This window comes from Bos indicus, chromosome 11 (assembly GCF_029378745.1).
Source record: "Bos indicus isolate NIAB-ARS_2022 breed Sahiwal x Tharparkar chromosome 11, NIAB-ARS_B.indTharparkar_mat_pri_1.0, whole genome shotgun sequence".
In the NCBI taxonomy this organism is placed as follows: domain Eukaryota; kingdom Metazoa; phylum Chordata; class Mammalia; order Artiodactyla; family Bovidae; genus Bos; species Bos indicus.
Genome location: NC_091770.1, coordinates 98,683,325 through 98,697,912, shown reverse-complemented (window position 1 = coordinate 98,697,912; position 14,588 = coordinate 98,683,325). Strand labels below are relative to the sequence as shown.

Sequence of the window (14,588 nt, the reverse complement as noted above, 5' to 3'; positions counted from 1 at the left end):
CAAAAGTCTGCACAGCAACGAAGACCCAGCACAGCCAAAAGTAGATTAATTTTTTAAAAGTCAATAAATAAATACTAAAAAAAATAAGATACGGAACTTCCCTGATGGTCCAGTGGCTAAGACTCCATGCTCCCAATGCAGGGGACCCAGGTTCGATCCCTGGTCAGGGAACTAGATCCCACATGCTGCTGCTGCTGCTGCTGCTGCTAAGTCGCTTCAGTCGTGTCCGACTCTGTGCGACCCCATAGACAGCAGCCCACTATGGGATTCTCACATACTGCAACTAAAACCCAACACAGTCAAATAAATAAATAAAAATAAATATTAAAAAAATAAATAAACACAATCTGGAAGGATCTGAATGGTCCACCCACCATAGTGCACCCCCATGCCCAGCACGGAGCTGCCATGTTTGAGGGCTCTGTGGTTTCTTGTGAATGCGTGCACCCTGGTCCAGTGATACTCATACCCACCCGGGGAACAGCAGGCTTTGAGAGGGTGCACCGTTGTCCCCATTGCATAGATACGGGGGTAGATCAGTGGGAATCCCCAGGTGCCCGGCTCTGAACTCATCCTGAGGCCGGAACCTGGCCTGTCGGGAAGGGCAGGAGAGACCAGGGAACAGGGACAATCCCAGGGCCGAGACAGCCCAGAAGGTGACTGGGCCGTGGCTGGGTGGGATCCCAGGGTCTGGGAACGACCCCTCAGGATGCAGTGACCCGTGCTCTTCCCCTTTGTCCCCTCCCCCCTGCCCACCATGGGTCAGCTCCCTGGTCCCAGCCTAGACATCTGGAACTGGGACAGACAAAGGGCCGCGAGGAGGGACAATAACCTTCTGTCCATTTTCAGATGCCGGGCCGGGCCTGGCCAGGGCTGGGGGCCGGAGCCCCGGCAAGGCGGTGCCAGGCCCCCCGCGGGCAGCGGACAATGTTGGCAGTGATGGAGAGGAGGCATTTCAAAGCGTTTTGTTCCCGGTGACCCCCTCCCCCCAACATCTCGCCCCAGCTCAGGGTGAGGCCCCAGCCCCACCCCCAGCCACCCAGGCCCCTGCTCCGGGCGGCTTGGGGACCGGCCACATTCTTGACCTCAGGGGAAAAGTTTAGACTCTCTGCGCCCTGGGCAACAATAACAGTGTCACAGACCTGATTTAGGAGCAGCGCTTACCATCACAAAGCGGCAGACAAAGAGCCTGGTCTGAGAACGCGCCGGGCCTCTGCGCCTACTCCTCCAACCTCTGTTCACTCCTCTCCAAGGCTCTGCCTGGGCAGGACTGGGTACCAGGGCCTGACCCTGGGCATAGAAAGCCAGAGCAGGACTCAGGAGTGAAGGAAAAGGGATGCAGGATCCAACTGGGAATGAGGGAGCCTGAGAGCTTTCCTGAGAGTACCTCTCCTCTCTGGGCCTCAGTTTCTCTTTCTGTAACCAGGTGGCTAAACTATAAGGCTCAAAGTAAGAGGCTCTAATCCTGCAGACAGGGGAGGTCTCTTTGATGATGATCATGAAAAGGATTTCTCACTTCATTCTGGGCACTTCACAGAAGTCAGGCACTGAGATCACTGACTGACCCCTTGCTACCTTAAGCCACCACTTCTTTTTCTTTTTTAAATGATGGAGACCACGCAGCAGCATCCTCTGCCTCTTACTCTCCCAGAGGAAGAGGAGAATTATCAACAGCCAGTGGCAGTTGCAGAAACAACCCTCAGAGCAGGTTGCACACTCAGAGAGAATGGAGAGCCTCTTCCTTGGGGTTTCTGGTGTTCGACAGGGTCAGAGAAACTTCTCTAGTAATGAACTATAGTCAGGATTCCTGAAAGAGTTTTTCATCCCCTTTGATCATTTAATCCTCACCAACCTCACAAAGCGGGAGTACCGTTAACCCTAGTTTGCAGTTGATAACTGAGGCTCAGAGAAGCTGAGTTGTTTGTCCCAGGCCACACAGCTTGGAGGTTACGGAGCCGAGATACAAGGCAAGGCTGGTTCCCCTCTGATTATAGATTCTACTGTGGAGGGAAGGAGAGAAGGACAACGAGAGGCAGCTGGACCCTGCTGAGTCCTGGGTGGGAGGGCCTCTCCTCCCAGCCAGAAGGCTATGAATAAATAAATGTCTGATTACCCCCAGGGGGAATTCCACCCTTGGAGCAGGTGCCTTTAAAAACTAGATTGATTCTTGTCTGTGAGCATAGGTTGGCTTGGCCAAACACCCAGATGCAGGGGATTGGACACAATGACCTCTAGTGGAGACCTCCTAGTAATTAGAGGCAGGATAGGGGGACATTTAAAGGCTTAGGATGCTGGAGCCAGCCTGTGAGTTCGAATCCCAGCTCCTAGCAGTGTGTGCACAGACAAGTGACTTCCACTTTCTGCACCTTGGTTTTCCAGTCTGCAAAATTGCATCCACCTTCTAGGAGACCATTCAGCGAAGTACACGCAAGGCCTTGGAATGGCACCTGACTCAGTGAGGGCTGTCTGCTACACAGGGCAGGACACCTCAAGGTGGGCACTTTGGGGACCCTGTGGCAGGCAGGCAGCTCTTGGCCTCGCTTTCCAGGGAGTGGTTAGGCTTTGATTACAGCATGAGGCACTATGGTTACACCCTGAGCTCTACGGAGGCTCTGTATTCTGGGCTCTGAAAAGCCAAGGCCAATCATGGCTTCCGAGGGGCCATCAGAAGAGACTGACTGCTCTGATGCCTGGGCAGGGGCTCTTGGGCCCTGGGCACGGTGCCTGGAGAGAGGACAGAAAGCTAAGGGTGCCCTGGGAGGTGCTGTCTGCAGTCTGCCCTCCCACTGCTGTCCCTGAAAAATCCAGAGGGACCAAACCGTATGTGGAGGGGGACGGCCAGGGACCTGTGCATGGCCGGCATCCGCAGCACAAACGGTACGGCCCCTGGCGTCCTCAGGGGGCCTGGTGGGCTTGAGTTCCTACTCCACCACCAGGATGAGTTGCTACCCCTCTCTGAGCTCATCCCAAAGGTCATTTAGGATCCAGAGTGTTCAGAGGAGACCATCCCAGGAGCCTCTGTGATTCCACAGGTCTAATCAAAAAGTTGGCTTGGAATCCAAGAGTCCTGCTTGCCAGAGTCCAGCCCCTTCTGCCTCCCTTCATCTGCAAACTTCAGCTCCAGCTCCTCTAATCACCCTGTGGCTCCTCTCACCAAACCACCAGTGCCACGCGCACAGCAGACAGAGGGCGAGACAGCCCGACAGAAACTGGCGCGATTTCTGGGGATGCGTGGGGCTCCTGGGAGCCCCAACGAGGACAGCCTCCCACTCCCTCCCTGCCTGCTTGGGGGCGGGAGGAACACTCACCTGTGGGGCAGAGCGTCTGTCTTGGGGTCCCCTCGGCCCTGGAGGCGGGCGGCACTGCTGGAGCCGCCGTCTCTGGCACAAGGTGATTTCCCTACCCAGTTCCTGCTGCTGAGGAGGGCCAGTCAGGCAGGCCTTCAGGTGCCAGCCCGCCCTTCCTGGGCACAGATTTTCCTGGCATCTGCCGGGCAGGGAGGGCACTGGCTGAGGGGCTGGGCCATGGGGCTGGGCAGGATTGGGGCAAAGGTGTCTCCTAGGGGGCTTGTCTGCGGTCCCTGAACCCACTCCTTCTCTGGACACTGTGGGCCGGGGGTCCAGGAAGCCATGGGCCCTTGGGAACCCAGAGAGGGTGGATGGAGCAAGGCTGAGAGGAGCCCCAGGCCCTGCCCCATCTGCCCCCCGCACCCCTCCATGCCCCCGCCCCAGCGGGCCAGCACGGGCTCAGGCTGAGGTGTTTGTTTTTCCTGTCTTCACACTGACTCCATTCAGAGCGGCCTTTCTCCACCCCCGGCCAGTGGCCAGGGAGCCAGGGCACCAGGGCACCAGGGAGAGAGATCACTGCCCCCACCCTCCTCTGTTTGCAACCCCCTCCTGCCATCTTCCCCTCGGGAATGCCAGCCTCCTCGAGGGCTTCCTGGTTTGGGGGCTACTGCAGAATTTGGGGGGGACTGGGGCAGGGGGGCCCACCCCAGAGAAGAGTAAAAGAGGGGAACCAAATGGAGCTGAGGCGGTGGGGAAGAGGGGTGTGACGTGAGGTCAGGAAAGAAGAGAAGAGGGACAGGGCTGTATGAGGGCCTGGCAGGGAGCAGGGCTCCTCACACAGGAGGCCTGGGCAGAGGTGGGTGGGGCGGGGAGGGCGCACAGAGCCAGAGCGATGGAGCATGGGATGGGCACTGGAGGCAGGGAGCACCTTCACAGGCTGATGCAGGGCCGCACGCCTGGCCCTGGGCCCTCAAGGCTTGGGAGCTCCTGACTCCCACCTGAAGAGTAGCCTCTTCCTCATCCCTGGGCCCAGGGCCCCAGGCGGGGGGGCTGTGACCTGGTCTGGGGCCCCAGGGGAGGGAGAAGGGTGAAAAGTTTCCCCAAGTCAGAAGGCCACGGGGGAGGCTTCTCAGGGGGGTCCCGCTCTTTGCTCCCTCTGACTGTCACGTTGGTACATAAAGGGGGTAGAAAGGTCAGATGCGGCCTTTCAGGCCCGTGGGAAAAACTCTGCCCATTTCCCTAATCCATATTTATTGGTGTGAGACACTGGGGTGGGAGGAAGCCCCCCGCCCCCACCCGCCACCCCGGCCAGGCCAGGTTAGCACTAAGAACAGGCTCCATGTCACCCAAATCCTACTCTTTGTCTCCAGATTGGCTCCAGAGTCCTCCCCCTTCCCTCCTCCCCTTTGCTCCCCCCCACCCCCTTTGGGGTTGCCAAGCAACCGTGGAAGGGTAGCTGAGATATTTTCTTTATTACAAGCAAAGGCAAGACAGCATCATGGCCCCAGGAGGGGAGTAGGCTGGGGGCTGTGCTCTGGGGGGACCTCGCTACCTCGGTCTGCTCCTGGGTGTGGGCAGTGGGGAGACAGAGCCTCAGCGCCCAGAGAAAGGGGAAGGCGGAAGCGAGTTGCGGTGACTAGGTGGACGGGGACACAAACGGGGACCCAGTCCACAGAACGCTGGAGAAGCGGTGGAGCCCGGTGGCCCAGGCCTGAGCCCTCACCTGTAACCCACCGGCTCTGCGTCCTGGGCCAGGTCACTTCCCTTCTCTGGCCTAATTCTACCCCTTGATAAAATGAGAATAATAACGTGTATTATCTCATTTAATGCTCACATTAACCCCATGAGACATTCATTCCCCTCCACCTTTTAACGGCTTAGGAACCTGAGGCTCAGAGAGAATGTGATGTGTTTCCCAGGGAAGTGGCAGAAAGTGAAGATTCCTGAGCCCCAACCGTTTTCTTAACACCAGCTTTATTGTGATGTAACCCACATACCATACAATTTGCCCATTTAAAAATGTACAACTTGGGGACTTCCCTGGTGGTCCAGGGATTAAGAATCCATCTTCCAATGCAGGGGATGTAGGTTCAATCCCTGGTCGGGGAACTAAGATCCCGCATGTCATGGGGCAACTGAGCCTGCACCCCAACTAGACAGAAGCCCACACACCCCAACTAAAGAAGGCTGGGCGTGCTCTGGTGAAAGATGCCGCATGCCACAACTAAGACCTGATACAGCCAAATAAATAAATAGTTTTAAAACACGAAATGTGCAGTTTAATGGCTTTTAGTGTATTCAGAGTTGTGTGACCATCACCACAATCAACTTTCAAACCTTTACATCACCCCAAGAAAGAAACCCCGTACCCATTACTTTTCACTCCCTATTCCCCCCAACTTCTCTTCTCTCCATCCCTAGGTGACCACTTTTTGCTTTCTGTCTCTATGGATCTGCCTATTCTGAATATTTCCTTAAATGGAATCAGACAATACGTCTGAGTCCCAACTTTTAACTTCCAGTGGCTCCAACATCACCGGGTGCTGGGGAAACAGGGGTGTCAGATGGTGGCCTGGCTAAGAACATGGCCTATGCTGACAGGCAGATTTGGTTCTAAAGCTGGGCTCTGCACCTGGGCACAGCCACTTCCTTTGTCCGGTCCTTGGGTTCCTGGTGTGTACAACGGGAACACTAACAGTGTTCCTCACAAAGCCGGGAGCCTTGAGAAGTGCTTGGCCCAGGGGACTTCCCTGGTGGGCCAGTGGCTAAGAGTGCACTCCCACTGCAGGGCGCCTAGGTTCTATCCTTGGTCAGGGAACTAGATCCCGCAGGTGGCGACTAAGACCTGGTGCACCCAAATAAATAAAAAAAAATAAATATTATTAAGAAGTGTTTAGCCCAGCACCTGGAACTTAATATATGGTTGTTTTGAACTAGATTACAATAACCTATACATCCGCCCCGCCCCTCTATTAATATTTATCTCTTTACCCTGGCAATTAATATAAGCACCTTCTAAGAGTCAGGCATTCTTCTAGGAGTTGGAGACAGAGCAATGAACAGGACATGATCCCTGTCCACATAGGGTTTACTTTCTAGGGGAGAGACAAACTCGACAGTGGGTAAATAGCAGGCTTTCAGGGAAGGCTACATGTAATAAAGGGCTTCCCTGGTGGCTCAGTGGTAAAGAATCCACCTGCCAATGCAGGAGACGTGGGTTCGATCCCTGCTCTGGGAAGGTCCCTTGGAGAAGGAACTGGCAAGCCACTCGAGTCTTCTTGCCTGGGAAATCCCATGGGCAGAGGAGCCTGGCGGGCTGCAGTCCATGGGGTCGCATGGACTGCGTGACTGAGGACAACGACAACGTGTAATAAAGACAACAGCACAGCGTGAGGGGACGCAGCAGGTTGGGGAGGTGGCTACTTCAGTGTGGAAGGTTTCTCTCTCCTGCCTCTGCTCGTTTCATGGAGAAGCATGTCTTTCATCAACTGCAATCTATTGCACAGGGTGGAGGGGCCCTGAGGGTGCCCTCTGAGTGGGGCCAGTGGCCGGGCTGTGTCATCTTCTGAGACTGGGGATGTGTCAGGTTGTCCATTCATTTCCAGTGCAGGCCACTCAGCCTGTCGCCATGTAAGAACACTGGCTGCTCTTAGAGAACTCTGCACGGATGGGGCAGTAGGAGCCCCGAGCCGGCAAGGGCCTGGGCTGGGGGGACTCACTGAGTCATCGCTGGGCTCTTTCCTCTCTCCCAGGCCACAGTGAAACCTGGACTGACAGGAGCATTCGGGGACAGGACTCCGGGGGTGGACATATCTGGAACAGGGATGCAGCCTGACTGACCTGTGGCCACAGCTGCTTCCTATGCACCTGTCGCCAAGCTCTGGTCCTGAGCCTGCCTCTGAAGCACAGAATCACAGCTGCAGCGTGAAGGAAGCCCCCTTGAATGAGCCCCCCGTGGCAGTGCCTCCAGCCCCACACTTAGAACCTCAGCTGAGTGGCTATATTATGCACCCACAGTGAATTCCTTATTCACTTTATCTTCCATTAACTGTCCCAATGTCTGTTTTCTCATCCATCTATCTGTCCGTCCATCCACCCATTCACTGAAGTACGACTCCTATAAAGCATGCATCCATTCATTCAACAATTCGATTACTTGAGCATATCCTTTGTGCCAGGCACAGTGTCTGGGTCTAGTCTTTGGTCAGATGCCAGTCCTGGTAGGAAGGGCATGCCTAGCTGGCAGTGTGGGTGACTCTGCCACCTTCTTCCTGAGAGTTGGTCTTTCTTAATAAGGGAGAAGAGAGAGAGCACAGACGGAAGATTTGCGTGCACACTTGAGCCTGAATGTGAATGTGCACGTGTGTGTGTGTGTTGGAAGATAACAATAAAACCTGACTGCAAGCAAATGTAAGGTGTATACGGACTTTCTCAACACCATGACCATCTAACCATCTCTAGGGAAGCAGAACAGGCATGATGGCCCCATTTCACAGAGGCAGCAACTAAGGTTCAGGCTGTAGGAACTCACTTGCCTGGAGGCACAAGGTGATGCTGCCTCTCCCAAACACGGGCTCACCTCCTTCCTACTGGGAGAATGTTAGTCCTGTACGGTCGCAAAGGATTTTGCTAAAACTTCAGTTAAAGGGTTTTCCTGTGGCCCTCATCCTTTCACTGGGGCTGGTTCCTTTCTGTGTGCTTGTCTGTCTGTCCACTGGATGGAGATACTTCTGGACAGGTAATGTCAAACTCTGTTCATCTTCCCCTTCCCCCTCCTCCCAGGTACCGGCATACACATGGTACAGGTGCTCCCTAAATGTGACTCATTGCCAAGTAACCTGAGGTCACCCAGACTGCTGTTAGGAACTGGGGGTGGGGGGCGCAGGTGCTCTGCTTTGCCATCACCTAAGCCCAGCCCCCTCACCGGCTCTCACCTGCAAACCATCAGTAGCCTAACTGGTCTCCGTTGTAGGCCAGCTTGCCTCTATATTCCGCACCCCCTCCCCCTTACTTGCTACACTCCAGCACCAGCAAACCTTTAAATATGTAAATCTGAACTTCTCAGACCTTCCAGGATCCCCACTGCGTTTAGGGTAAAATCACAGATCCTCCCAGCATCCTTCGGGGCCCTGTGGGGGTCAATCCTGGCTCTAACACCACTTTCCCTTCGTGCTCCAGCCATGCCAGAGCTCTTTCCCTCCCAGAACTCCCCAAGTTCTTTTTTTGCCCGTTGGCTTTGGAGGTGCCCTTCCCTCCTCCTCAGCGCCCACCCGCCTTCACCTCGCCAGCCCCTCCTCTCCTCCGGACGGCTCTCCTTTCCTGGTGCTCTCCTCTGCTGGGCATCTCCTCCGGGGACGTCTGCCCACGGCTGAGTCCCCGCCTAGCACACAGTAGGCAGGCTATAAATCTCTCTTCAGTGACTGGCGGGAGGACCCTTCAAGGCGCCTTCGTTTCCCTGAGCGTGACGGGAGCTGACCCTCCTCTGTCCGGGACTGACAGCTTTAAGTGGCGTTGACAGACACCCGTGTAGAGACTCCTCGCGCTCTGTCAAGGTTGTGTTTCTGCCAGGCTGGTCTGGGGCTGGGCCTGGATTATAATTTATAAACAGACACAGGGTGCCTCCTGGGTTTCACTTCTGAGTGTGCACTTACGCAAGTCCTCTCCGTATCTTCTGGGTATCCATATTTCACATCGAGGATGGGAATCTAGGGTGGGAGTTGGCTTCCAGCTCTGGCTCTGTCACCTGCCACTGGGGACTAGGGACTTAGCTAGCCACCAACCTCAGTTTCTTCATCTGTAATATGGGGCTGACAACAGTGCCTACTTCCCAGGGTCGCTGTGAGGAGTTAACAGGCTCCTACCTTTAAGGCGCTTAGTGCTCGGTACTTAAGGCAATTGTCACAGTTGTTATTATCAGATGGAGCATTCCCAGGGAGTGAGTGAGGACATGGTGAGCAGGGCTCCCTCTCTATAAAACCTCAACTTCGAGTATTACTCATCAGAAGCCTTTTTTCTCAACTTCCGTAAGAAATTCCACGAAGTTCATGGGGTTCGTGTTGAAGTCAGCGATGGCTATTCAGTGATTGTCTGGGGACAGGGCACTGTACTAGGCTCTCAACGCAAAAAGACAGGAAGACCTACTTCCTGATCCAGTGAAGAACACAGACGGACGGAGACTTGCAGTTGAGTGGTGGCCCACGGAGTGTGGGCAGAGGGGAGGACTTCAGCAGCGGGGGCGAGGCTGCTTTGGTGCCTGGGGAACCCTGGAGTACATGGAGAGCAGAAAGGGAAGAATGGCCAGGCGTGAGCTCTGCGGGTCAGGAACTGGGTCTATGTCCCCCTGTAGACTGAGAGCCTTCTCTGCATCAGACCTGGCTGGTCTGGGCTGGGGTGGGCGCATATCAGACCTAGACGGAGCCCCTGCCCTCCTGGACCAGAGTGGCTGTCCAGTGGAAAAGACAATGACCAGACAAGAATGAATAGATTCCACGCCCCTCTCACGCCCTTCTGCTCCCCCACCCCACCCCCACGTCCCTGGCAGAGCTGAGATATCCAGGAGCCCGCCAGGAGGTGTCCTGGGAGTAAGCCCTTGTCCTTGGCTGGGGAGAGGGCAGTCTCCAGACCCCTAGTGGGGGTGTGGTCTCTGGAGATGGTATCTTCAGCCGGGGGGCTTGGGACTGCATCTCCCCTCCCTTATCCGACAGCACAGCCTTTTAAGGGGGTGACCCTCTGACCTCTATACTGTTTCCCCTCACCCTCCAGCTCCAAGCCCCTGGGGCAGGAGCTTAAGGCAGGAGGGGTCCTGAGGCCTCAGGTTTAATGCAGATGTGTTTGTGTGTGTGTGGTGGGGGTGTGGCGCAGGATTGAGCCTTCAAAGATTCTGGGGTCCCCTGGGCACTCTTCGGGATCTCAGTCAAGGTCAGGGGCCTAAGTTAGGTCCATGGGAGTGCAGGGCCGAAATGCGGGTGCCCGGCCCAGGAGGAGGGAGGGGGCGATGGGCAAAGGGTTCAGTCGAGGGAGCAGGCGGGGCACTGGGAGTCCAGGATGCAGGATGGGGGTGGGAGGGCGAGGGGTCCTGCCGGTGCGGGGAGGGGGGCGGCCCCCGGGGAGGGGCACGCTATGTCTTTAAGAGCTGCCTGAGCGCAGGTTGCAGCTGCCTGGCCAGCCCGAGAGACAGCGGAGATTCATTACCCGCCGACACAATGACCATTGATGGCCCCGTGGCGTTATTCAAATCCAGTACCAATTGCAGCCGAGCCCCTTTCTCCGCGCCAGGCCCGTATTGTTGGAGCGGCCCACTAAAAGCCCGCCCCGGCCCCGAGCCGCCAGAGGCGCCCGCTCGGGCTCAGCCCTGCGCCTCGCCAGCCCGCCGGCTCCCAGCCCGGCTCCCCGGGCGCTGCAGGTGACCCGGCGGCGCATTCCAGCACTCCCCGCCGTCCCAGCCACTGCCGCCGCTGCCACCGCCGGCGCCCCGGCCGCGACTCAGCCACAGGGAGGGAGAGCGCCCGAGCCGGTGCGTGCGCGGGGCTGGGCGGGGGCGGGAGACCCACCGGTGCAGCAGCCCGGACCCCGGGTTCGGAAACGCGACCCCGCCTCGGGCCCCCGTTTTCCGGATTCCTAGCGAACCTGGGGAGCCCAGGCTGGGGGCGGGGAGAGGGGAGTCGGGGTTCCCCAGGCCTGACACAGGAGGCTCCCCCGACCTGGGGCGGCGCAGAGACCCAGCGCGGGCTACTCTAGGGACCCCGGGCCGCGATCGAAGGAGACGCACGCCGGGGGCGACGGGTATCCCCACGCAGGGTCGGGATCCGCGTGCTTGCTCGTCCACCTTACCGCGGGATGGGCCGCGACCGCCGAGCGTCTGCGAGGTCCGCGCAGCTCCGGAGATCTGGTCCGGTGCTTTACAGGAGCGAAGCGGAACCCCACAGGAGACCGGGGCCCTGAACTCAGGAGCTTCGCCACTGATTGTCCAAACGCAATTCTTGTACGAGTCTGCGGCCAACCGAGAATTGTGGCTGGACATCTGTGGCTGAGCTCTGGAAGCGACAGGGGCGGGAGCCGCAGGGAACCGAGCTCTGCGCAGGCAAGACCCTTCGGGTGGCGGCTGGCTGGCCCCAGCGCGAGCATCGCGGCCCCGGCCGGGAGCGCAAAGGAGGGACGCCGGTCCCTGTCACCAGCGCCGCCATCCTCCTCTCTTCGTCGTCGTCGTCGTCCTCCTCCTCCTCTGCGGGTGACCAGTCCTGGCTGGCGGGGTCCTCCAGCCGATAGCGTCGTTTCCCCCCTTTTTCAAATTTCGGCCGGGAACGAAGCTGGCATGCCACGGCGGGGCCCAATTGTGGTCCGGAGAGCTCGTCCTCGGCCGGAGCCGCAGGAAGTCGGGGGCGAAAGGAGATGCCGGCGGACTGCGCTTGCTAACTCGTTTTGAATTGATTATAACCTAACCTCCCCTGCCAATACCTCCAAAACAAACCTAAATCGACCCCTAAATCTCCAATAAACCGACCCCTCCCGCCAGCTCCTCCAGACCGACCGATGGGCTGAGCTTCCTCCGGCTGCTGCTGGAGTCGGAGAAGCGTCCAGAACGATGCGCTCCAGCCGGGCAATTGCCTCGGCTTGGGAAACAACTTGGAAAACGAATCCTTTTCATTAAAGACAAATCTTCTGAGATAGTGGGGTTTATTTGTTTATTTCCTCAAAAGTGGGTTCAGGAGTTGCCTTGGCAGGGGGGCAGCTGGGTGGTGTTGGGTCTGAGCCCGGGTCATCCATCCCTGACCCTTAATGTGCTCAAGCTGGAAAATGACCCCAAATGCTGTGGAGTGTGGCCCTGGCGAGTTTCAGGGCACCTCTCCTAGCGTGGAGAACCTGCTTTCCCCAGCAGCGTGTCTTCCTGCCCTACTCCTCAGCAGTAATGCATTAATTGGGGTACTGGGGAGGAAGGGCTAGCCCGTTTCTACCCCTCCTCTCCCCAGTGCAAGCAGGAAAGGAATCCTCTTACCCAGTTTCCAGGACTTGGAATGCTGTGGGGGGTGGGGTAGGGGGTGGATAATGGGGGCGCCGTAAAGCCCAGCGGGGCTGAAGTCCTCCCTTCCAGGTTACAAGAAGCCGGACAGGCTGATCCTTAAAGCGAGGCTGTCCCTTGCCCTGCTGCCTAACATGGAGACCCTGACCTCAGCACCTAGAACGGCTGGTCACGCAGCCTCTCTCTTGACAGGCACCTGCACCCACGCTGGCCTTCCCTTGCACCCATAACCTCAACATGGCTACCCCTACCCACCCACACACCCACCCAGAGGGCCTTCCTCCACCTGCAGCAGCGCCGGAGAGAAGCTCACCAGCCAGGGGGGCATCTGTCCCCAAGGCCTTGAGAATGAGCACAGCCCCCAGCACTGCTAGGACAACTGTTCGGCACTTCCGTCTCACTGCAGAGTGAGAGCAGTTCCACCTTAAATTATTAACATTTAATGAAAAACAATGTTTGGGGCGGGATGATGTTAATGCCCTATTTTTTTTTTTTTTTTTGAGGTCTCCCTCCAGCAAACAAAGCTTTTTCTCCAGGTCTTGGGAAGTGGGGCTCAGCAGTCTTAACTATGCTTCCTCCATTCCGAGGCTGCTGGCTGCGGCTTGTGGGACAAAGCCTGGCCTCGGACATACGGGTAGGGAAGTGTCCTGGGACCCAGACTGGTCAGCACAGACTGGCCCTGCCACCCCTTCTCCAGATGGCCCAACCATATCATCCCTTCTCAGTGTCTGGATAGTCTGGGTTTCAACTCCTGCTCTTTTTTGGGTGAAGGGCAGTTCTGAAAGCCCTGGGGTGAGGACAGGGAGGGTGGGACCAGCGAAGTGACTGCCAGCTGGGGGAATGTGGGGTCCCACCGGTTTCGGTTTCTAAGGATGAAGTTCCAGGCAAGGCCAGTAAACAACTTAGTTTTTTATTTGCCCAAGGCCAGCTGTTGCAGGCATTGAGGCCCCTAGACTTCCAGAAGGGATGGGGGTGGGGGAGTCACCCTGCCTCCCAGGTGCTGCCTGCCCCATCCTGCTTCCTGCAGGAGATGGGAGAGTAGAGAAAGTGTGCCCTTGCACCATCAAGTATCTCAATTGTGTGTGTGTGTCAGTCGCTCAGTCGTATCCGACTATTGCGACCCCATGGACTGTAGCTCACCAGGCTCCTCTGTCCAAGGGATTCTCCAGGCAAGAGTACTGGAGAGGGTTGCCATTTCCTTCTCCAGGGGATCTTCCAGACCCATGGATCGAACCCACATTTCCTGCATTGCAGGTGGATTCTTTACTGTCTGAGCCACCAGGAAAGTCCCCTCAGTTTTCAGATATTATAAAAATTCCATTGTCGTTAGGGAGGAAACTGAGACACATTGACCCCCCACCCCAGGCCTCTATTTGCCAGTCCAAGGTCTAGCATACACCCTCCCGCTCTCCATCCCCAGTGGAATGAGCTGCACACAGGCAGCCTTTTGCCGTGTGTGGGGGGCAGGGTCTCAGGAGCCCATCTGGTGGCCTATGTTGGGGGAGGCTGGCCAGGGTCAAGGGCTGTGGGTGGGGGAGCAGGAGGAGGGGTGTGGTTGGAGGAGCAGCTGCTGTGTGTGTGCGTGGGGGCAGTCGGCGCTGAATAGGGGACCCCAGCTGGGGTTTCCATAATGATATCAATGGGGGACAGGCAGAGCCCTCTGCTGTCCACATGGGGAAACTGAGGCGAAGGCTCCTCCTGTCTTTGAGAGGGGAGGGGTCTGCCAGCAGCTAGTGAGGTTCATTCCTCTTCCCCAGGAAGGCACCGCAGCCCAGGAGCGGCAGTGCCTTGTCAGCAGTCACTCAGGGAGACACAGGAGGGACAGCAGCTGGGTCACCTGGCCGCACAGACCCCCTCCACTCCGGCCACACGGAGGGGTACCCTCCCCCACCTCAGCTGCTGGGAGGAGGAGTGCCCGGCTCGGGCGGCTGCCTTCCCCTGCTCACGTGCCCGAGAAAGGCTCATTTTTAGCACCTGGCCTCTTTTCCCTGCCTGGAGGGAGCTCAAGGGACAGAGGAGGGAAGAAAGCAGCCAAGGGGGACAGGAAGATCTGGAAGTAGGGCCCCAGGGGATTGTCTGATTCTTCTGTTCTCCCGACCCCAAGGGGGTCCAGGCACGGAGAGGGGCCCTTAGCCGCCGTGCAGCGTGGAGATGAAGAGAACGCTGTCTTGGTCCTGAAGCTGGTAGTCCAGCTCACCCTGGTCCAGAAGAGAAATAAGAAGACCGTCAAGGGCACTTTTCCAGTTTCTCCCCAGGGTGCTGAGAGGGGAAGTGGGGCATGGGGG

The 14,588-nt window shown here is 57.3% G+C and overlaps 1 protein-coding gene, 1 long non-coding RNA gene and 2 other non-coding genes across 5 annotated transcripts in view; 2 read left to right on the top strand and 2 right to left on the bottom strand.

Moving 5' to 3' along the window:
* Positions 1-98: 98 nt before the first annotated feature.
* TRNAW-CCA (transfer RNA tryptophan (anticodon CCA)) lies at positions 99-171 on the top strand. The gene has a single exon. It is a non-coding gene; the product is annotated as a tRNA-Trp (tRNA).
* A 1,443-nt stretch (positions 172-1,614) lies between these two features.
* On the bottom strand, positions 1,615-1,824 carry LOC139186024 (small nucleolar RNA U3). The gene has a single exon (XR_011569595.1). It is a non-coding gene; the product is annotated as a small nucleolar RNA U3 (small nucleolar RNA).
* An 8,637-nt stretch (positions 1,825-10,461) lies between these two features.
* On the top strand, positions 10,462-11,949 carry LOC139185856 (uncharacterized). Its single transcript, XR_011569454.1, has 2 exons — positions 10,462-10,800; positions 11,192-11,949. It is a non-coding gene; the product is annotated as an uncharacterized lncRNA (long non-coding RNA).
* Positions 11,944-14,588, bottom strand: part of URM1 (ubiquitin related modifier 1) — a 17,324-nt gene continuing 14,679 nt past the window's right edge. For both annotated transcript variants that reach the window (XM_019970942.2, XM_019970943.2), the window contains exon 5: positions 11,944-14,501. In XM_019970942.2, coding sequence (XP_019826501.1) covers positions 14,433-14,501 — 69 coding nt within the window. In that variant the 3' untranslated portion in view covers positions 11,944-14,432. The remainder of the gene's footprint in view (positions 14,502-14,588) is intronic.